At 42.8% G+C, this 22,615-nt stretch overlaps 2 protein-coding genes across 5 annotated transcripts in view; both read right to left on the bottom strand.

Moving 5' to 3' along the window:
* The window catches only part of znf513a (zinc finger protein 513a), a 45,926-nt gene extending 27,861 nt beyond the window's left edge, over positions 1-18,065 (bottom strand). Inside the window, exon 1 of the mRNA XM_078212597.1 lies at positions 17,983-18,065. Coding sequence (XP_078068723.1) covers positions 17,983-17,992 — 10 coding nt within the window. The 5' untranslated portion in view covers positions 17,993-18,065. The remainder of the gene's footprint in view (positions 1-17,982) is intronic.
* Positions 7,935-22,615, bottom strand: part of LOC144493533 (uncharacterized) — a 60,416-nt gene continuing 45,735 nt past the window's right edge. For all 4 annotated transcript variants that reach the window (XM_078212594.1, XM_078212593.1, XM_078212595.1 and 1 more), the window contains one exon: positions 7,935-21,988. In XM_078212594.1, the coding sequence (XP_078068720.1) occupies positions 18,342-21,988 (3,647 nt within the window). In that variant the 3' untranslated portion in view covers positions 7,935-18,341. The remainder of the gene's footprint in view (positions 21,989-22,615) is intronic.

Here is a 22,615-nt window from a genome sequence, read left to right as displayed (position 1 = left end):
ACAGCTCTTAAACTCCAACCCCCTGTTAATAAAAGCTAACACACTATAGGCCTTCTTCACAGCTCTATCCACTTGACTGGCAACCTTTAGAGATCTGTGGATATAGACCCCAAGATCTCTCTGTTCCTCCACAGTCTTCAGAACCCTACCTTTGACCCTGTAATCCACATTTAAATTTGTCCTACCAAAATGAATCACCTCACATTTATCAGGGTTAAACTCCATTTGCCATTTTTCAGCCCAGCTTTGCATCCTATCTATGTCTCTTTGCAGCCTACAACAGCCCTCCACCTCATCCACTACTCCACCAATCTTGGTGTCATCAGCAAATTTACTGATCCACCCTTCAGCCCCCTCCTCTAAGTCATTAATAAAAATCACAAAGAGCAGAGGACCAAGCACTGATCCCTGCGGCACACCGCTAGCAACCTGCCTCCAATCCGAAAATTTTCCATCGACCACCACCCTCTGTCTTCGGTCAGACAGCCAGTTACCTATCCAATCGGCCAACTTTCCCTCTATCCCACACCTCCTCACTTTCATCATAAGCCGACCATGGGGGACCTTATCAAACGCCTTACTAAAATCCATATATATGACATCAACTGCCCTACCTTCATCAACACACTTAGTTACCTCCTCAAAAAATTCTATCAAATTTGTGAGGCACGACTTGCCCTTCACGAATCCGTGCTGACTATCTCGGATTAATCCGCATCTTTCTAAATGGTCGTAAATCCCATCCCTAAGGACCCTTTCCATCAATTTACCAACCACCGAAGTAAGACTAACAGGTCTATAATTACCAGGGTCATTTCTATTCCCTTTCTTAAACAGAGGAACAACATTCGCCATTCTCCAGTCCTCTGGCACCATCCCCGTGGACAGCGAGGACCCAAAGATCAACGCCAAAGGCTCTGCAATCTCATCCCTTGCCTCCCAAAGAATCCTAGGATACATTTCATCAGGCCCAGGGGACTTATCGACCTTCAGTTTATTCAAAACTGCCAAGACATCCTCCCTCCGAACATCTATTTCCTCCAGCCTATTAGCCTGTAACACCTTCTCTTCCTGAAAAACATGGCCCCTCTCCTTGGTGAACACTGAAGAAAAGTATTCATTCATCACCTCGCCTATCCCTACTGACTCCATACACAAGTTCCCACTACTGTCCTTGACCGGCCCTAACCTCACCCTGGTCATTCTTTTATTCCTCACATAAGAGTAAAAAGCCTTGGGGTTTTCCTTGATCCGACCCGCCAAGGACTTCTCATGTCCCCTCCTAGCTCTCCTAAGCCCCTTTTTCAGCTCATTCCTTGCTAACTTGTAACCCTCAATCGAGCCATCTGAACCTTGTTTCCTCATCCCTACATAAGCTTCCCTCTTCCTTTTCACAAGACATTCCACCTCTTTTGTGAACCATGGTTCCCTCACTCGGCCATTTCCTCCCTGCCTGACAGGAACATACCTATCAAGGACACCCAGTATTTGTTCCTTGAAAAAGTTCCACTTTTCATTAGTTCCTTTCTCTGACAGTTTCTGTTCCCAACTTATGCCCCCTAATTCTTGCCTAATCGCATCATAATTACCCCTCCCCCAATTGTAAACCTTGCCCTGCCGTACAGCCCTATCCCTCTCCATTGCAATAACAAAAGACACCGAATTGTGGTCACTATCTCCAAATTGCTCTCCCACAACCAAATCTAACACTTGGCCCGGTTCATTTCCCAGTACCAAATCCAATGTGGCCTCACCTCTAGTCGGCCCATCCACATATTGTGTCAGGAAACCCTCCCGCACACACTGCACAAAAACTGCCCCATCCAAACTATTTGACCTACAAAGGTTCCAATCAATATTTGGAAAGTTAAAGTCCCCCATGACAACTACCCTGTGACCCCCACACATATCCATAATCTGCTTAGCAATTTCTTCCTCCACATCTCTATTACTATTTGGGGGCCTAGAGTAAACTCCTAGCAACGTGACCGCTCCTTTCCTATTTCTAACTTCAGCCCATATTACCTCAGTGTGCAGATCCCCCATGAAGTGCCTTTCCGCAGCCGTTAAACTATCCTTGATTAACAATGCCACTCCTCCACCTCTTTTACCAGCTTCCCTACACTTAGTGAAACATCTATACCCCGGAACGTCCAACAACCATTCCTGGTTCAGAGAAGAAGATAGATTCTACATCGAGGATATTTCTTGGCCAAGGTTTTTCTAAACTTGGTAGTATCTATTTTCAGTTAAATAGTTAAAGTTGATGTTCAGTTAAAGTGCAGTTTAAGAGTTAAAGTTCAGTTGAAAGTTGATGTTCAGTTAGAGTTAAAGTTCAGTAAAGAGTTAATGAGTTGCAACTGTTTATGTTTGAGTTGGTACTAGAAATGTTAAATAAAGAAATAATTGCATTACTGTCCTTGCTTGTCACATTAAACTGGAATGCTTGGAAGGTGTTTAAATTAAAGTTGTATAACACCACTGACAAGCAAAAAGATGCAGGTCAGAAACAAAAACCAGCCACGATGCCCATGGCTAGTGAGAGACATGGCCAGTTGCCTGTATCAACCTGGAAGTGCCACCCTGGCAATTATTGTGAAGGCCCCTCATGTGTGTGTGTGTGTGTGTGTGTGTGTGTGGGGGGAGGGGGAAGCTGGGAGAGGGGGCGGGGGGGGGGGGGGGGGGGAGCTGGGAGAGGGGAGAGCCCTGATGCCTGCCCGAAAAGTCGGCTGTGCAGCCTGCGAGCTTCACACCAGTTTACTCACCTGAGTCAACTGTGCATATATGGGAAGATTCCACCCACGAAATCTTGCATTCAATGCTAGGGTTCAAGGGTTCAAGGTGAAAAAGAGTGTATTGATCAGCATGTGACTGCAGTAACACAGAATCCTGTGAATACAGGCAATTAAAAGATCATCTCATTAAAGAGAGGATTGTCTTAGACGCAAGAGATCCTGCAATGAGAGCAAGTCTACTGAGGGAGGACAAACTTACTCTCAAGAAAGCGATAGACGTGCAGAAGTTGTAAAATATCAGCTAGAGCAAAGGTATGGTAGAACAGACCAGGAGTTGCATAATGCTGTTAGACATTCCAGGTCGAAGGAACAGTTGTCACCTTGACCATACATGGAGGACTTGAACAACCAAATATACCAGCGCAACCACAGGCATGTGCAAACAGCTCAAGAGGCTGTTCCTTCAGTGCAGACCGCCAGTCAGGATAAGGGATCTCACCAGCTGCGGAGTACAGAGGTCCACTGGTCCCCAACAATGGTGTAACAACAACAGTTACCACAGCAACAATAAGTGCTATCGAAATGAGACTCCCCAATAAGAGAACATATCTACCTAGAACAATGACAAGACGCACACATGCCATTAAGAGACCTGGATGATTTAACAACTATGTATGCAATGAATGTACAGCAACTGACTAGAGTTTGTTGATGCATGAGAACAATTGTGGTATAGTGGGTCACTTGGGTAACTCACAGTTACACATGTTAGAGCGTTTTTTGTTCATAATGAAAAGGGGCATGTACTGAAGGTCCTATCTGGCTTGCCATAGTCATATGATCTCTGCCATGAGGGGCAGGCTGCAGTCAGCCACACTGCACTCAGTTCTAATGAAGACATTGTATAAGAAGCAATGTAGACTTTGATCTTATAACAGGGCAAATGTAGAGAAGATGTTTCCACTTGTGGACAAAACCAAACTAAGGGCCATAAAAACAAGATAGATCAAATAGGGAATTCAGGTTAACTTGCTACTACAGGCAGTAGTTGAGGTGAATAGTATTAATGCGTTCAGGAGTAAGTTGGATAACCACATGAGGGAGAAGAGTGTGGAATGATATGTTGATGGGGTTAAATGAAGAAGGATGTGAGGAGGATAGTGTGCAGCATATTTATCAGTGTGGACCTATTGTGCTCAATTGCTTGTTTCTTTGCAATACTAAATGTCCACATAAAATATAGATAATTGCCATGTGGGGTTAAATTCTAAATAGAGAGACGTGAATGTTGGAAACTTTTGTTGAAATAACATTTGTTTATATAGTGTCTTTCACAATTTCAGAACACCTCAAAGTGCTTCACAGCCAATGAAGTACTTTTAAAATGTAGTCATTGTTGTAATGTAGGGAATGACATAACCAATTTGTACACAGCAATTCCCACAAATGGCAAGTGAGCTTATAAGAACATAAGAACATAAGAAATAGGAGCAGGAGTAGGCCATCTAGCCCCTCGAGCCTGCCCCGCCATTCAATAAGATCATGGCTGATCTGACGTGGATCAGTACCACTTACCCGCCTGATCCCCATAACCCTTAATTCCCTTACCGATCAGGAATCCATCCATCCGCGCTTTAAACATATTCAGCAAGGTAGCCTCCACCACCTCGGTGGGCAGAGAATTCCAGAGATTCACCACCCTCTGGGAGAAGAAGTTCCTCCTCAACTCTGTCTTAAACCGACCCCCCTTTATTTTGAGGCTGTGTCCTCTAGTTTTAACTTCCTCACTAAGTGGAAAGAATCTCTCCGCCTCCACCCTATCCAGCCCCCGCATTATCTTATAAGTCTCCACAAGATCCCCCCTCATCCTTCTAAACTCCAACGAGTACAAACCCAATCTCCTCAGCCTCTCCTCATAATCCAAACCCCTCATCTCCGGTATCAACCTGGTGAACCTTCTCTGCACTCCCTCCAATGCCAATATATCCTTCCTCATATAAGGGGACCAATACTGCACACAGTATTCCAGCTGCGGCCTCACCAATGCCCTGTACAGGTGCATCAAGACATCCCTGCTTTTATATTCTATCCCCCTCGCAATATAGGCCAACATCCCATTTGCCTTCTTGATCACCTGTTGTACCTGCAGACTGGGCTTTTGCGTCTCATGCACAAGGACCCCCAGGTCCCTTTGCACGGTAGCATGTTTTAATTTGTTTCCATTGAGATAGTAATCCCATTTGTTATTATTTCCTCCAAAGTGTATAACCTCGCATTTCTCAATGTTATACTCCATTTGCCATATCCTCGCCCACTCACTCAGCCTGTCCAAATCTCTCTGCAGATCTTCTCCGTCCTCCACACGATTCACTTTTCCACTTATCTTTGTGTCGTCTGCAAACTTCGTTACCCTACACTCCGTCCCCTCCTCCAGATCATCTATATAAATGGTAAACAGTTGCGGCCCGAGTACCGATCCCTGCGGCACGCCACTAGTTACCTTCCTCCAACCGGAAAAACACCCATTTATTCCGACTCTTTGCTTCCTGTCGGATAGCCAGTCCCCAATCCACTTTAACACACTACCCCCAACTCCGTGTGCCCTAATCTTCTTCAGCAGCCTTTTATGGGGCACCTTATTAAGTTACTCATTGGAATTCTTGGTGATATTTTAGTTTCATGTCAACCCTAACAGTGCTGTGCCCCATTTGGATGTGATGTCACACAATGCATTTCTGCAAGATGTGCGAAAGCAAGGGGCCCCAAATGGCAAACGCCTTTTGGAAATCCAAAAACACCGCATCCACCAGTTCTCCTCCATCAACCGCCCTCGTCACATCTTCATAAAAATCCAACATGTTCGTCAAGCACGACTTTCCCCTCATGAATCCATGCTGCGTCTGATTGATCGAACCATTTCTATCCAGATGCCCTGCTATCTCCTCTTTAATAATGGATTCCAGCATTTTCCCTACTACAGACGTTAAGCTGACCGGCCTATAGTTACCCGCCTTTTGTCTCCTTCCTTTTTTAAACAGCGGCGTAACATTAGCCGTTTTCCAATCAACCGGCACTACCCCAGAATGCAACGAGTTTTGATAAATAATCACTAACGCATCCACTATTACCTCTGACATTTCTTTCAATACCCTGGGATGCATTCCATCCGGACCCGGGGACTTGTCCACCTTCAGTCCCATTAGTCTACCCAGCACTGCCTCTCTGGTAACATTAATCGTATTAAGTATTTCTCCTGCTGCCAACCCTCTATCGTTAATATTTGGCAGACTATTTGTGTCCTCCACCGTGAAGACCGACACAAAAAACTTATTTAAAGACTCAGCCATATCCTCATTTCCCACTTATGATCTGTTTTTTGGTGACATTGGTTGTGGGATAAATATTGATCAGAATACTATGAGACCTTCCTTGTTTTTGTTCATTACCAAGGTTGGTACATAGGATAATAATTAATTGGGTGAGGTAGGACAGGGTATCTGGTAGCACCTCAGCTCGGCACTCGGGTCAACGTCTACAAGATAGATCTATGAATGAGAAAAGGTAAGCAAGCAAAATTAAAGCTTCTGTTAAAGAATGAGAAACAAGTTGAAATAATGAAAAACCAGCATATTGAGAAACATAACTCAGTGAATTTCCTCTTGAGGCTTGTAACTATTACGTTACAATCACACAACCTCCTACAACTTCCTGCTTTGCATGGTTTGGCTTTGCACTGAATAAAATACTATTTTTAAAAAATTGAATAAAGCTGTCGTTTACATTAGTAATGTTGTCCTCCCACCCCCACCCCCCAACAACACCAACACCCCTGACCCACATTCTCCTGGGCAGCTACCAAGTTGCACAGAATTTGCTGAGGTAAAGTGATTTTAGTTTCATGTCAACCCTAACAGTGCTGTGCCCCATTTGGATGTGATGTCACACAATGCATTTCTGCAAGATGTGCGAAAGCAAGGGGCCCCAAATGGTAATCTCACACTGTTTGAACTTCACACCCACAGCAGTCAAGTTTAAACAGTGCTCTGGTGTTACTTCTTCCATTATGAGATCCAGTTACACTTAACTGGAACCTAGCTGTTGGTAAGTGCAGCAGCACGTGTGGCTGCAACCACCCATCCATGCAGCTCCATTGCCTGAATGGGAATTGGCAGTACATCCTTGCTGGTTCTGTATTGCAACCTCCAAGTACAAGTCTGTAACTGATCCTTGCAATATAACAGGCCTCTTAAACAAAGGCATTAAATCATTGATTTCTTTCTTCTTCCTCAGGGAAACCAGCAAGATTTCCCACTTATCAAATAACTGATTTAAGTTACTCATTGGAATTCTTGGTGATATTTTCAAAATATAAGGATAAAGAATTACAAAATTGAGCATTATCAACAAAACCAATTGCCCTCAGAAACACATTTTGATCATGTGGCATTTCGGCTGTTTATATATTTGTAAATACAAAGAGGAGATTTAGACAGGGCAAACTCAAATGGTTAGCAGCCCTCTATTTGAGTTATAATATGCAGATATCGAAGTTTCACAATCACAAGTTGCATTTTTCTGACACATTTGACATAGAAATTCATTCCTTGCTCAGGTGAAATCCTTCCAGCGTTACCAAAGAGGCCACTTCTGGGAATAGAAAAGGTGCTATCTAAATGTTTGCATGCAGGTTCTGGCTCCTGACGGGTTTGACTGATAGGTCAGTCAGTGCTGCTCCGAGCACAGGCTCTAGAATATATTGCAAGTTAAGTCAGGATGGACCCAGTCTGGATAGTTAAAACAGGGCCCCACTCCTTCCTGTGGCTGATCTGCACATCTGCCCAAACAGCCAGAAGGAACTGACTTCCTTTAGTTTGTCCACTCGCCCACTCTCACCTTCCCTTGCCCCAGGAATCGCCTTCCACCAGTTAAATCCAGAGTCTAAAACTATGATATTCGCTGCTCTTTTGCTCTTTAGAGAAACAGCTGGAATCTAAACAACTTTGGAGCGATAAGTCACATGCTTAAAATGTTGAAAAAGTGCAGACAGAAATCTAGGAGGAGTTAACAATTGAGACATGATGAAAAAGGGGCTAAACATTAACCTTTCTCTTTCACTTCCATGATTTTCAGATTATATATTTATGTGGATCTATTTAACATAAAATGAGACAAAAGAAGGAAAAAAACCAATTCTTAGCTGCAAAAGTATGTGATTTAATATACAAAACCAGCAAAAATATAACAGTAAAGATCAAGTACTCTATGTTTACACATCCCAATGAAAGGAAATTCTAATGTAGAACATTTCATGAAACAGACATGTACTTGTCATTGGGATATGCTGTCAAGCATTAGTAGACAGCTTGTTACTTCATTCAAGGTGTTGTACATTTCTGAAAGAAATTAAAGTTGTTACTAAGAAAATGGGGAAAATATGTGGGAAAAATTATTCAGGCCTTTCATGAGTGAAATAAAAGCTCGTATTTGCCTTTGCTCCTCATCCTACATGAGCAGTTCAACCTAGAGCAGCCTTATGTTTGCGAGGCTAGCAAGCACAGAGACATCATTTGTCTTTTAATATCCAACATTTGACTGTTACTTCTACTGTTTCCCCTAGCACAGGGATTCCTCTATGCTGTTGCAGAAAAAAGAAGGAACTTGGTAAAATGAGAAGGGTAGTCCATTAAAATGTCTAGTCATCCTACTGGTCTTTAGCAGGTCTAGTTGTAATATAATAGGCTTTGCAATGAACAACCGGGCTTTGGGAATTTTTCATGTCCACAAGACCAAGTATTTTTACTAAAAAATTAAAATCAGTTTGTGCATATTGAGAATTAAAAATGCATTTAGCAAGCGAGGAAATAGAATGTTCCCAGAACCAAAACACACACACACACTTCACACGACCATTGCTAAATAGAAGATAAGAAGAACTGCAAAGCAACACTCCAACATCTATTATGTAAGGATTTTCCAGTGTATTCAGCATATCAGATTCAGTTTTGAATTTATCAGTCTGCAGACTGATGTACTTGAGACAGCTACTCCTAAGTGTCTGTAATAACTGTGGCTTGCTGATTCTCGCTTCTCGAAAGTGTAAGTACCATGCATAAACAGGAACAAAAAAATCATAAATATTAGATGTTGACCAATATAACATGTATAAACGAGGAGCCATCCAATTCCTGGTCATTTAAAAATAAATGCAGCAAATCTGATGAAAGAAATCCTAAATGCTTACATTAAGATACTGTATTACGCATTCAACAAATTTTTTATCTTTGTTCACGGCATGCAAGTGTCTCTGGCAAATCCAGCATTTGTTGCCCATTCCCAATTGCCCTTGAGAATGCGGTGATGAGCTGCCTTCTTGAGCCAATGCACCCACAGTGCTGGTAGGAAGGGAATCCCAGGATTTTGACCCAGTGACAGTGAAGGAACAGCTATATTGCTCTAAGTTAGGGTGATGTATCACTTGGAGGGGAGCATGCAAGTGGTGGCAATTCTATGCATCTGTTCTTGTCCTTCTAGGTGGTAGAGGTCACAGGTTTGCAAGGTGCTACTGAAGGAGCCCTGGCAAGTTTTTTCAGTGCATCTTGTAGATGGTTCACATTGATGCTTCTGTGGGTGGTGATGGAGGGAGTGAATGTTTAATATTGGGGCAATTAAGCAGAATGCTTTGTGCTGGATGATGTTGAGCTTCTTTCATGTTGTTGGGGCTACACTCAACCAGGCAAGTAGAGAGTATTTCATTACACTCCTGATTTGTGCTTGTAGATGCTGGACAGGGTTTTGGGGAGTTAGGAGGCAAGTTACATCAAATTATCAGCCTCTGACTTGTTCTTGTAGGCAGAGTATTTATATGGCTGGCCCAGTTTAGTTTCTGCCAATATAACCCCGCAGATGTTGCTGGTGGAGGATTTAGTGAATGTCAATGGGGAGATGGTTAGGTTCTCTCTTGCTGGAGATGATCATTGTCTGGCACTTGTGAGGCACAAAAGCAACTTTCCATCCATCAGCCCAAGCCCGAATGCTGGCTAAGTCTTTCTGTACATGGGCAAGGGCTGCTTCAGTATATGATTGGCAAATTGTACTGAAAACTGCAATCAGCAGTGAACATGCCGACTTCTGAGCTTGCGATGGAAGGTCAGTGATGAAGCAGCTGAAGATGTTTAGGCCTAGGAGACTCCCCTGAGGGACTCCTGCAGTTAGGCCCTGAGTTTGAAATGATTAACCTCCAAAATCCACAACCATTTTAGAACCCATAGAATCCCTACAGTACAGAAGGAGGTCATTCGGCCCATCGAGTCTGTACCGACAACAATCCCACCCAGGTCCTATTCCTGTAACCCCACATAATCTCCCTAATACTAGGGTCAATTTTGCATGACCAATCAACCTAACCCACACATCTTCGGACTGTGGGAGGAAACCGGCGCACCTGGAGGAAACCCACGCAGACACGGGGACAACATGCAAACTCTACACAAATAGTGACCCAAGGCCGGAATTAAAGCCAGACCTGGAGCTGTGAGGCAGCAGGGCTAACCACTGTGTCACCCTTGTTTCCTTTATCCAAGTAGCCAATGAAGTTTTCTGATTACTATCGAGTTTCCATGATGCCACATTTGGTCAAATGCTACATTAATGTTAAGAGAAGTCACTCTCATCTCATGAATTCATCCCTTTTGTTATGCTTAGACTGAGGCTGCAATGAGATCTGGAGCAGAATGGTCAGGTGAAGCTGAAACCGAGCATCGTTGAACAGATTATTGCTGAGTAAGTGCTGTTTAATAGCTCTGTCAACACCACCTTCCCTCACTTTGAGACTGATGGGTTGGTAATTGGCTGCAATGGACTTGTCTTGCTTTTTGCAGACAGGACACACCTGGGCAATTTCCCACATGTTAAGGTAGATGCCAGTGTTGTAGCTATGCTTGGTTAGAGGTGACACTAACGCTGGATTCATTTCTTCAGTACTATAGCTGGGATGCTGTCAGGACCATTGACTTTGCTGCCCCAGTGTGTTCAGCTGTTTCTCGATACCACGAGGAGTGAAGTGTATTGGTTATCTACGATAGCACACAGCTTTTGAATTATTACGATCATATAATCTTTTCTCATGTTATAAAGTTGATTCAATTTTCAGAATCTACGTACTTTTTTGGTTACAAAAAGCAGTTAATTTTCAGATTCCATTTTAGTTGAACATAATACACCAAGATCTACCTTTTCTCGAAATCCTGACTGGAAAAAATGCAAAGTGGTTGCTAAAGATTTTGTATCCAAGATACTAAATGTGTAGGTGGATGATACCCAGGGTAAACCAGGACACCACCACACGTTCAATTTTATGCCTTCAAGAAAATCACATGACTACTAGGAGGAGGCAGCACGACAAAGAAATCATTTCAGTGATAAAGGCAAAATACTGCGGATGCTGGAATCTGAAACAAAAGCAGTAAATGCTGGAGAACCTCGGCAGGTCTGACAGCATCTGTGGAGAGAGAATAGAGCCAATGTTTTGAGTCAGGATGACCCTTCGTCAGAGTTTGGAGAAAAGAGCAGTACTTCTTCAGGGAAGGCATTCCTGGAAGAGAAACTCTATTCTCTCTCCACAGATGCTGTCAAATCATTTCAGTGATTTGACCAGAACAAATCTTGTAATCAGAATTTGTACTTAAAACATGGATTTGCAGCTAACTTTAGTGACTAATGCCCAAGATGAAGTGCTGCGGGATACAAGCTGTAATCGCAATGCATATAAATATTTCACTGTTGAGTGCTTGGTTCAAAGGTTACTGCAGAGATACAGATCATTTTCCATGACTTGCTATTGGCACTCTTCTGCACATCAGAGTTATTTTCTCGACATTTTTGGATAAAAGTTTTAGGACCTTGCAAATGTCCTACCTCACTCCGATTCACACATTTATCGTCTCCATAACAGTAATTGCACTAAGAATTTGGAAATGCAAATATATTAATTAGATGATAACAATGATGTGTTTAAATCATTTAAATGTTCACTTTTACAACAGTAGTCAAAATCTTAATCCAGTGATTCACACAACAAAGCTACAAAACATTTCAGTAATGGCATTTCCAATAATTCTTCTTCTCTGATGAGTCAATTCTATCGGTGATCTACGACTACTCAGAAATTGTTCTTTCAAAGGGTTTCTTAAAAGAAAAGAAAATAGTGCTATATGCACAGCTTGTTTAAAATAAGTTCAAACCAATAATCACACCTTCTTAAAAACAAAATACTGCAGGTGCTGGAAACCTGAAGCAAAAACACAAAATACTGGAAACGTTCAGCAGGTCAGGCAGCCCTATGAAGAGAAATAAAGACAATGATCTTCATCAAAACAGAAGGAAGATAGAAACACAAAAGTTAAGACAGTGGGAGAGGAGAGGACACAGGAATAACAAAAGGGTGGGTCTGTGATGGAGTGGAGGACAGGAGTGTAAGTAACAAAAACCTTATGATGCAAAAAGCTAAAGAGTAATGTTTATGGTGAAGGAACAAAGACTGTGTCCAGATCAGGTGTGAATGCCTATAAAGCAGCCATCCGAATGCAACATGAAGGGATAAAGAGGGAAAACAGCCACCTAACAAACAAAAGGTGGAGGCCAAGTTATGATCCAAATTGTTGAACTCAATATTGAGTCCAGAAGGCTGTAGAATGCTGAGACAAAAGAGGAGGCGCTGTTCTTTGAGCTTCCGTTGGGCACATGCACAACACATGGGATTAGCAGCCCATCGCCCTAATCTCTGGGCCACCTCGTCGTCTGGCACTGAACAGCAAGGGAGCTTTCACCCGCTCAGTTTCCAATTTAGGCCGGTTCATCCCTCAAGCACATCTGGTGACCCCAGATTCCCAGAGGAGCACCATGTGGACAGCGATCTCAGAAGGGACACCCGATCAGCACAGACAACAGTCCAGAACTCCCAATCTCAGCCTCCCAGAACCAGGATTGCACATGCAAAACAGCACCTAGACAAAGGACACAATCTTTATTTCTTTAACATGCCCATTACCCTTTGGCTTTTGCACCACGGAATCTTTTGTTAGGTAATCTCTCCTGCCTTCCACCTTATCACAGATCATTCCTTTTGTTCTCCCTGCCTACTCCCCCTTCTACTCGTTTAAAAACTCTTACATATCTATCTTCCTTTTCTTCTGATGAAATGTTAACCCTGTTTTTCTCCACAATGCTATCTGGCCTGCATGGGTAGATCCAGCATTTTCTGTTTTTGAAAATCACATCTTCTCTTTGCTTTAGGGTTATAGTTTTGGTAAAATTCCATGATCTTGCATTGTCTGGGAAGCGTTAATGAATCCGCATTCCAGTAACAGTACATTAAGCATGCATCCAGTATGGAATTTTGCTAGCTATGACATTCCTTGGTCTTAATGTTACATCACAGTAGACTGCAACTGTGGTGTTGCACTAATTGTTCAATCTAGGTTACAGACTCCTATAGGATCCCTACAGTGCAGAAAAGGCCATTCGGCCCTTGAATCTGCACCAATTCTCTGGCAGAGTGCCTTACCCAGGCCTTCTCCCCTGCCCGATCCCTATAACGCCATACATTTCCCACGGTTAATCTCCCTAACCTATACATCTTGGGGGCATTAAGGGGAAATTTAGCACAGCCAATCCACCTAACCTGCACATCTTTGGACTGTGGGAGGAAACTGGAGCACCCAGAGGAAACACACGCAGACACAGGGAGAACATGCAAACTCCACGCAGTCACCCAAGGTCAGAATTGAACCCGGGTCACTGGAACTGTGAGGCAGTAGCGATGACCACTGTGCCACCTATAGTTAATTATAAAAAAGGCAAAAATAAATGACCCTTTAAGCTCACAAACTAAACTTCTGCATACTAACGTCTTGTGCAGTAGTCTAACTTCTAATATTGCATCTGGATTATCTATTTGTGCATGGAATCCACTGTGGATTGACAGTACATCTGTAGTTTTGATGTTAATTAAACAAGCCCATGGAAAATGAGATCTGACAAAATCTAACTTTTTAAAAAGCTTAATAAAATTACTGATGCTGTCAACTCTTTTTTTCCCTGGATATCTTATCTGGGTATCTCTGAATTTAGCCCTATATTGTTCTTAATCATTGTGAAAATGATTGGAAATCATGATGAGAGAAATGTTTTAACAATGTTTCAGTGAGAAATAAAAAAATGTCCGGTTGTCAGCTTGGCTTCAGGTTATATATCAGCAAAACTGCAAAGCTCTTGCAAAGCACAAAGTTGCAGCAGTAACTCTTGACACAACTGCTGTGTTGGCAGGCAGTGAGAAGAGAGTGTGAGTGTGAGAGTGACACCCTGCCCAACCCCGACCTGTCCACTATTTTAAGTTTCAAGTTTATTTATTGTCACAAGTAGGTTTACATTAACACTGCAATCAAGTTACTGTGAAAATCCCCCAGTTGTCACACTCCGGCGCCTGTTCAGGTACACTGTGGGAGAATTTAGCATGGCCAATGCACCTAACCAGCACGTCTTTGGATCGGGGAGGAAATTGGAGCACCCGGAGGAAAACCACGCAGACACGGGGAGCACGTGCAGACTCTGCACAAACAGTGACCCAAGCCAGGAATTGAACCAGGGTCCCTGGCGCTGAGAGGCAACAGTGCTAACCACTGTGCCGCCCTATCTGGGTTGTGCGAGACCTAGGGTGGCTTGCCCATCCTTTGCCCCAGGTAAGGATATTAATTGGTCACTTAAGGGTTGCTTCCCTCCCAGCCACAATTCCTTTGGCTGGCTGGAGTTCAGGGACTGGGGGGGGGCAAGACCAGCAAATCACTCTAGAAGAGGAGCTGGGATGATGCAGCCATTACCAGTTCCCTTTCCAGATCAACCTTCATGCTCCAAATGATGTTGCTGGAATGACAGCTGCTAGCCAATGTGACTGGCGGACAGTACACAGAGGTGGGACTTTCACCCAAGTGAAGGGCAGAAGTCGCACCTCCAGCAAATATCCATTCCCTGAAACATTAAATGGCTGTGGGGCAGCAGGATTAGAGGGGATGTTTTCCCCTCCAGTCTCTTCAGGGAGCCGGGAACACTGATTCAGGGCATGAAAAGCAAAATAAATAAAAATTGGATTGAGAAAGAAAAAGACAAAAATCTCTAACAACAATTAAAAGCTGAAGGAATGAGACATCACGCTTTTAAAGGTTATCTTTCAGTGAGAGAGTTTGTTTGGCTGCAATTAAAGATTAACTTGATTTTAAAAATGATACTTAAACCAAAATGGAAGAGCCCCACTTTCTGTGTGAAGGAACTTGTCGCTGCTCAATGCATGTGTATGATCAGCCACATAGTGAGGTGTTGCTTTCACACAGTTTACAGAAAAGATGCGAAACTCGGGCAACAACTTCCTGATTTTCATGCTTAACTCTGTACCTGCCCTCGCCTGAAGTTGCTCTGCAATCTCTGCAGGGAGAGTGAGCTGTTATACTTTCAATAAATTCCGGGCCAACATTACAGTAACAGTGTGCCCAGTAAAACAACTGACTTCAAGTTACTATTGCAATATTTTGTTAAGCAATGGCAATTTCAAGCAGTCGCAATTCTGAAAATAATTTCAGTTAGTCACTTTAAAATCTCACTTTACTTAAATAAGGCTTTATTTCTAAATGAAAGTGTTTTAAGTTAAAGAAACTACAGGTGATATATGCTCAAAACATGGTTTAATCACACGACTGAAAAATCCTACAGGAAGCCGTGTTTCTTTACAGAATAGCAGCAATGTGGCGTAAATACTTATTTTTGAGAGTAAAATTAATCATTTCGAAGGGAAGGTCCTTTTCGCAGAAGCCACAAATAGTCTGAGCAAGCGCTCTCCTGGGAGATGAATTCAGAAGCGAAAAACTTGTTTTCTTTCATGTGACTGTAATATTCCTGCTTGGTTGAATTTGAATGCAGCTCGCCAATGCCTCAAGGCAAATGGAGAACAAACTGGTCTTTAGATACAACCTTGATTTGTCAGTACAAAAACGGAAAACGCTCGGAACGTTCAGCAGGTTGGGTGGCATCATGTCGAGAACAGCCAAATATAAGCCACACTGTTATCATCCAGATCTTTCATGTGCAGGCTTGGTATGTAATCTAGTGATACAAGACCAGCAGACATTCTCTTCTCATTTAATCACCCCCACCACTTTATCCTCTCCTGCAGTGGCTGCCAATTCTGAATAATTGCAGTTTAAAACTTACCCTTTCATATGCACTTTCAAAATTTAAATCAAAACAAAAATGACCGCTGGCACCCCCTAGCAGAGTTGCGCGTTGGCAAGGAACTGAACAACTCCCACCTGCACAGATTTGATTGCAATCCCCAAATCAGAGCGTAAACAAGGTATACCATTCCTGAGCTTTTTTTTTGTACATATCAAGTTTCAGTGAGATTGCACCGATCTGTGACGAATGCAACACATTGAAGGGCACCACCCCTATCTGAAAACCAGATCAAGTATCAGTGCTTGCTGAATTGGAACTTATTTAGGGTTAGTCCTCAACTATTCAAAATTGAAATGAAGGAACATGCGATTTGCTTCTGGTTTTGCAGACATCTGCCTTGCTGCAGGGTGACTGGAATTCCCCAGAGTGCTTCACATAACGCACAGGATGCTGTCGTGTTATTGCGCAAGGGGGAGGGAATATGTACTCTACACCCTAAATTAATATGAGATTTTTTTCTTTGTCTTACTGGCCAGGTCAGAAGTAGACATTTCATTTCCAGTGCATCCAGAACAAAACCAGAACTGTTCCAATTTTAATAAAGCCAGATTTGGGTCGACTGTTGGGGAGTTCATTCCAAACCGCGAGAAATAGTTAAATTTAAACTCATGGAGAATCAAATTGAGGGTTAAAACAATATCCCAATGACCTGCCTGTTGTACAATAGCAGCATTTCATGGATGAGCCTACACTTAGAGTCACAGAATGCTTATAGCACGGGAGGAGGCCATTTGACTGTGTGTGTCCGTACTGACTCTCTGCAACAACCACCCATTCCCCTGCCTTTTGCCCACAGCCCTGCAATTTTCCTTCTTTTCAGGTAATTATCCAATTCTGTTTTGTAAGCCACAATTGAACCTGCCTTCGCCACACACACTGGCAGTACATTCCAGATCCTCACCACTCTCCTGTTTTTTTGAGCACCTCATAGAATCCCTACAGAACAGAAGTAGGTCATTCGGCCCATCAAGCCTGCACCGACAACAATCCCACCCAGGCCCTATCCCTGTAACCCCATGTATTTACCCTCCTAATGGCCCTGACACTAAAGGGCAATTTAGCATGGCCAATCAACCTAACCTGCACATCTTTGGAGTGTGGGAGGAAACCAGAGCACCCAGAAGAAACCCATGCAGACACGGGGAGAATGTGCAAACTCCACACCGTCAGTGACCTGAGGCCGGAATTGAACCCAGGTCCCTGGCACTGAGAGGCAGCAGTGCTAACCACTGTGCCACCGTGCCGCGCACAATCAAATCTCCTCTCAGCCTTCTCTTCTTAACCACAATTGCTACCGTAAGTGGTTTATTTTGGCATGTCAAGCTAACAGCCAGATCAAAAGATGCATTTTAGAAGCACAATATTAAATGAAGCTCTCCAATCAAAACTAAATATATAAATTATTAAAAAGAAAATCACAACCCATGCTTTTTTTTAAAAATGTGATTAAACACTCTATTCAGATTTAATCTAAATCAACAACCCCAGTGTAAATCTACGGTAGTATTCCTGGGAAAACTGAAGAGGTTCAGTCTCCCAAAAAAAAGTACATATACAGCTTTGTATTTTCAGCCAGTCACTGATCAATGCAAGACTATAATGGAACTGCAGTATCTCTCATCTGCTAAAGTACATTCAATTAGGCTATTTAGCTATCAAAGCCTATTTACATAATTTTAAACATGAGAAAACATAACCGAAGGAAAAATATTCAGTCCATCTCCTCAGTACCCTAACTGTCCCATTACGTCACGTATGCCCCTTACTTTTATTCACCAATATGTCACTATTCTTCCTAGTAATCCAATTTAAATGGACTTTTCACTTACAAATTTATGACCCCGGCTTTACTTGCGTGACTGAAACTTACTGGTTGCAAAAAAAGGAGTTGCTTAAGACAGGTGGACATTCCACCAAAGTAACCAGACTAACAGGCTTCCCTCTACTATGATATACAAACACAACTTACTGATGTGCATACTGATGCATTTTTAAGATTTACAATGATTTCAAGTAAAGATGTATAAGTGGCACACAGCCGATTGTTCATCAGAAACAGGTTTCCACCATTTTGGCCCTGCCCAAGTCTCTTCAGTCCTGCGATGCTGCTTGCACTGGAGGGTTCCCTCAACCACATGCGTTCACCACTGCAACTTTTTTAATGTTACTTCACTGCGATATGAAGTGGAAACATCTGTGTGGTGCTGCACCATTCCTCATTTCAGTGTCTACCAAGGTTCTGAGTGCTGATCACAACAGCCCAAACTTGTTAAACAGGCATCTCCGTCCTTCCCAATGGAGGCTTTCCCTTTATTGCACAATTAGACTTTAACTTATGTGAACCCTGGCATGCCGCTTGAGGTTGGTCATAGAAGCACACGAGTAGTTACACTGGTCGCACTGGAAAGTTTCTTTCTTTATATGGTTCCTCATATGCCGTTTGAGGTTACCCAGTTGGGCAGAGACATAGTTACACTGTGAACATTTATATGGCCTTCTATAGTTGTGTATGTTCATGTGTCTTATGAGGTTGCTCTGGTACTGCGAGGCAAAATTGCACAATTTGCAAGAGAAGACTTTTTGTTCTTTGCTAAGGCTATTCTCACTCTCCCCTTCCTGCTTTATCTCCATCCTTTCCATGTGATTCTGTTTGTGGCGTTTAAAGGTTGCCTTGCTGTCGGATACAAACTTGCAGTGGTTGCATTGGTAGGATTCCTTTCCTGCATGTGTTCGAAGGTGCCTTTTGACATTGACTAACTGTGTGGAAGCATAATTGCACTGGCTGCATTTGAAGGGCTTTTCTCCTTTGTGGCTCCTGATGTGTCGATTAAGATTCCCCAACTCTACAGTTTCATAATAGCAATGTGAACATTTATACTGTCTCTTCCTTTTCAAATTCCTTGAAACGCTGCCGGGGAAAGAACTGCTCGCCTCACAGGAAGGAGGCTGATCATCATTTTCAAGGTTATCTTCCTGCGCAGATAGACCATTCTCTGACTCTTTTTTAATGCTAATGCTGTCCGGTTGCACCAGTTCAGTTCCTTCAGAAGGGGAGGAATCCAAATGGCTGGACGCTTGTTTCATGTGTGTTTGCAAATGCCTCTTCAAGTTTGCAAAATTAATGGATGCATAGTTGCACTTGTTGCATTTAAATGGTCTTACACCCAAATGAACCTGGATATGGCGCTTGAAGTTGCCAGATTGCTTGGTGGTATAGTTGCAGTGGGAGCACTGGTACTCACTTTTGCTGTTGCTGTGTGTTTTCATGTGAGCTTTCATGTGCATTATGAAGTGGTTGGGGTACTGGGTGACAAAACTGCACAGTTTACAAGAGAAGATGTTTTCACTACTTTGATGGACAATTGTCTCTTTGGAAGGTGGCTGGGGGTCACTAGACGCAGAGCCTGAATTGTGTGTTTTCATGTGTCCCATTAAATCGTTTAGGTGTTCTGTGATGAAGTCACACAGATTGCAAGAAAAGCGCTTCTGGGCATTTTCATTCTCGCTTTCTTCCTTGCACTGTGGCTCTCCGCCATTGTCCATGTGATTCTGCAAGTGTCCTTTCCAACTGGTTACGTTGCAAGTAGAATAGGTGCATTGGCCACATTGGTAAGACTTTTTACCCGAGCGAAGCTGTTGGGTCCCCATATTTTTCCTGGCCACCTCTGCATGTGTCTTCATGTGCCTTGCAAGAATACTTGGATACTGGGCTTTAAAATTACACAACATACAACAATAGGGTTTCTCGGATTTCACCGAACTGCTGCCCTCCCCCAAGAATGTCTTTTCTGTGTGAATTTGTTTGTGTCTCTTCAAGTTCTCCATGCGGCTACAAGTGTAATTACACTCATCACACCTGAAGGGTTTTTCCCCAGTGTGGATCAATATGTGCCGTTTAAGGTTACCTTGCTGCACTGTTGCATATTCACAGTAGTGACACTTATAGGGCTTCTCCGAGTTGTGTGTCTTCATATGCCTCATGAGGTGGCCTGGGTACTCCGAGATAAAGTTACACAGCTTACAGGAATAAAGTTCCTGGGCCGTTTCATTCCCATTCTCATCGTCTTCCAACAACAATTCTTTCTTGACATGACTGTCCTTGTGCTCCTTTAATTCCACTGCACTGCTGCAGGTATAATAACAGATGCCACATTTGAACGACTTGGGCCGAGTATGAGTTAATATGTGGCGTTTGAGATTTCCTGACTGATGAGATGCATATTCGCACTGATCACATTTGAAGGGCTTTTCTCCTAGATGAATCCGGATGTGCCGTTGCAGATTCCCTGATAAAGAAGATACATAATTACAGTATGTGCATTTGTAAGGCTTCTTTTCTCCACTTCCAGTTTTCTCAGTGTGGTCTTGCTGGTGCTGCTTTAAGTCAGCCATGCTGTCACAGACATAGTCACACAAGCGACACTTAAGGGATTTTTTGTGTGTGTGGGTCTGTCTGTGCCTCTTAAGGTGCCCTGACTGATAAGTTGCATAGTCGCATTGGTCACATTTGAAGGGTTTCTCTCCCAGGTGAATTCGAGTGTGCCTTTGGAGGTTCCCCAACAGTAATGACGTATAATCGCAATATAAACATTTGTAAGGCTTCTCCTCCCCAATTTTTGTTGCAATTTGCTCGGGAGTATCGGCTGAGGCTTCATCGGTGACATTTTGTTTATCTTGCAGGTGCTTTTCCTTATCTCGGTGAAGCTTTTCCTTTATGTGAGTCTCTTTATGCTGTTTTAAGTCTAATAAGTTACCACAGCTGTAGCCACAGCTCCGGCATTTGAACATCTTTTCACGTGTATGAGTGAGCGAATGACGCTTAAGATTCCCCATCTGACAGGAAGAATAATCACATTTGTTGCACTTGAAAGGTTTCTCCCCCAGATGAATACGGGTGTGTCGCTGGAGATTTCCGAGCAATGGTGATGCATAGCTACAATACAAACATTTATAAGGCTTCCCCTCACTATTTGCTTTCATCGTGGTTGCATCCAATTCATTATTTTGCAGTAAACCTTTGTCGTCTTTGTGGTTTTGTTTGTGCCGCATCAAGTCCGCCATACTGGCCCCTGTATAGTCACACTGGCTACACTTGAAGGACTTTTTCCTTGTGTGTATCAGCATATGACGTTTGAGATTCCCCATCTGACCAGACGCGTAATCACACTGGTTGCACGTGAAAGACTTTTTCTGGGTATGCGTGAGCTTATGGCGCTTCAAGTTCCCTGACTGGCCAGTTGCATAGTAGCACTGGTCACACTTAAAGGGCTTTTCTCCAAGGTGAATTCGGATGTGGCGCTGTAGATTCCCCATCAGCGGTGAGGTATAGCTGCAATATGAGCAATGGTAAAGCTTCTTTTCTTCACTTCCTCCGGTGGACACGTCACAGTCTGCCTGTGAGGGGAAGAGCTTCTTTGAAGCAGCACTCCCTTTTCGTTCCGACAAAGGTTTATTTTTCATGTGCTTCCTCTTGTGCCGTGTGAGGGCTATCATATGTTCACAGGCAAAATCACAGTAGCTGCATCTGATGGCCTTTTTCTGGGTTTGGGTTTGCACAACGGCTTCTAATTGGTCAGATGTATTGTCACATGTCAAAGACTCCTGGCCTTCATGGCTCAGAAAATGACTCTTGTCCACGTGATTAGTTTTAGAATTGCTGTCAGAACATTTATAGAGTTTGTCATCCAGTGCTTCGGTTTTGTTCAGACTGTCACAATGCATAGACGTTTCCTTAAAACCACAGTCTTCTTCCAACATACTGCCTTCCACGCTGTTCTGACTGACAAAGCCATTCGCCTGCTGAGGGGAACTGTCACAACAGTCTGTCAGCATTTTAAGTGGCTTTGGGGTAGATTCTACTTGGTTACCCACCATCGCAATATCATTTTGCTGCTCCTTTCCAGTTTTGCGTCGTTTGCAGCTTGGCGAAAACTCTCCATTGTCATTTGCATGAATAAGGTCCAAGCTATCAGAACCTGCAAATAAAAATCAACACAATCAGTTTATTAGGCACTGCCAGTTGGCAAAAAACACCAACATAAATAAAGTCTCATTCTACCAACAGAGCTACAGTACCAGCAGTTGTGATGGGCAACAATCGCGATGCAGGATATATTAAATTCAGTATTATACTGATATGGTACACTCACTTTTCTGCATTTTCATTTCCAATGCCTTTTAAAAAAAACATTGGGTTTAACAAAAAACCAAACATAAACTGCAATAATTAGACTGGGTGATATAAGCTGCAATTTAGTAAAAGTCAAAAAGAAGCCACAAAAACAAAAACAGAAAATCTATTTTCCACACAATAAATGCTGCATTTATTATGTACCAAGGTGTGTTAGATCTAAGGTCCTCTGTGACAGAGAACTAAAAGACTTTCATTTCTCTTTCAGGTTTGAGCTTAACCCAGGCAGATAGGATGAAAATCTCTGAATTACATTACGGTAAAAATGACCCACTGGTTATGAAGTGCTTTCAGATGCCCTAAAGGCAATAAAGCAGAGTGACAAGATTTTCTTCTTTGCTGACTAATAAAAAAGAAATTGGATAGTCTGCAGTTTTCTTAAAATGCAAATTTTGCCTGTAAAACAACAGCA

The sequence above is a fragment of the Mustelus asterias genome, chromosome 5, assembly GCF_964213995.1.
Source record: "Mustelus asterias chromosome 5, sMusAst1.hap1.1, whole genome shotgun sequence".
NCBI lineage: Eukaryota > Metazoa > Chordata > Chondrichthyes > Carcharhiniformes > Triakidae > Mustelus > Mustelus asterias.
The sequence above is the reverse complement of the archived record's forward strand: the minus strand, read 5'-3'. Positions and strand labels throughout refer to the sequence as shown.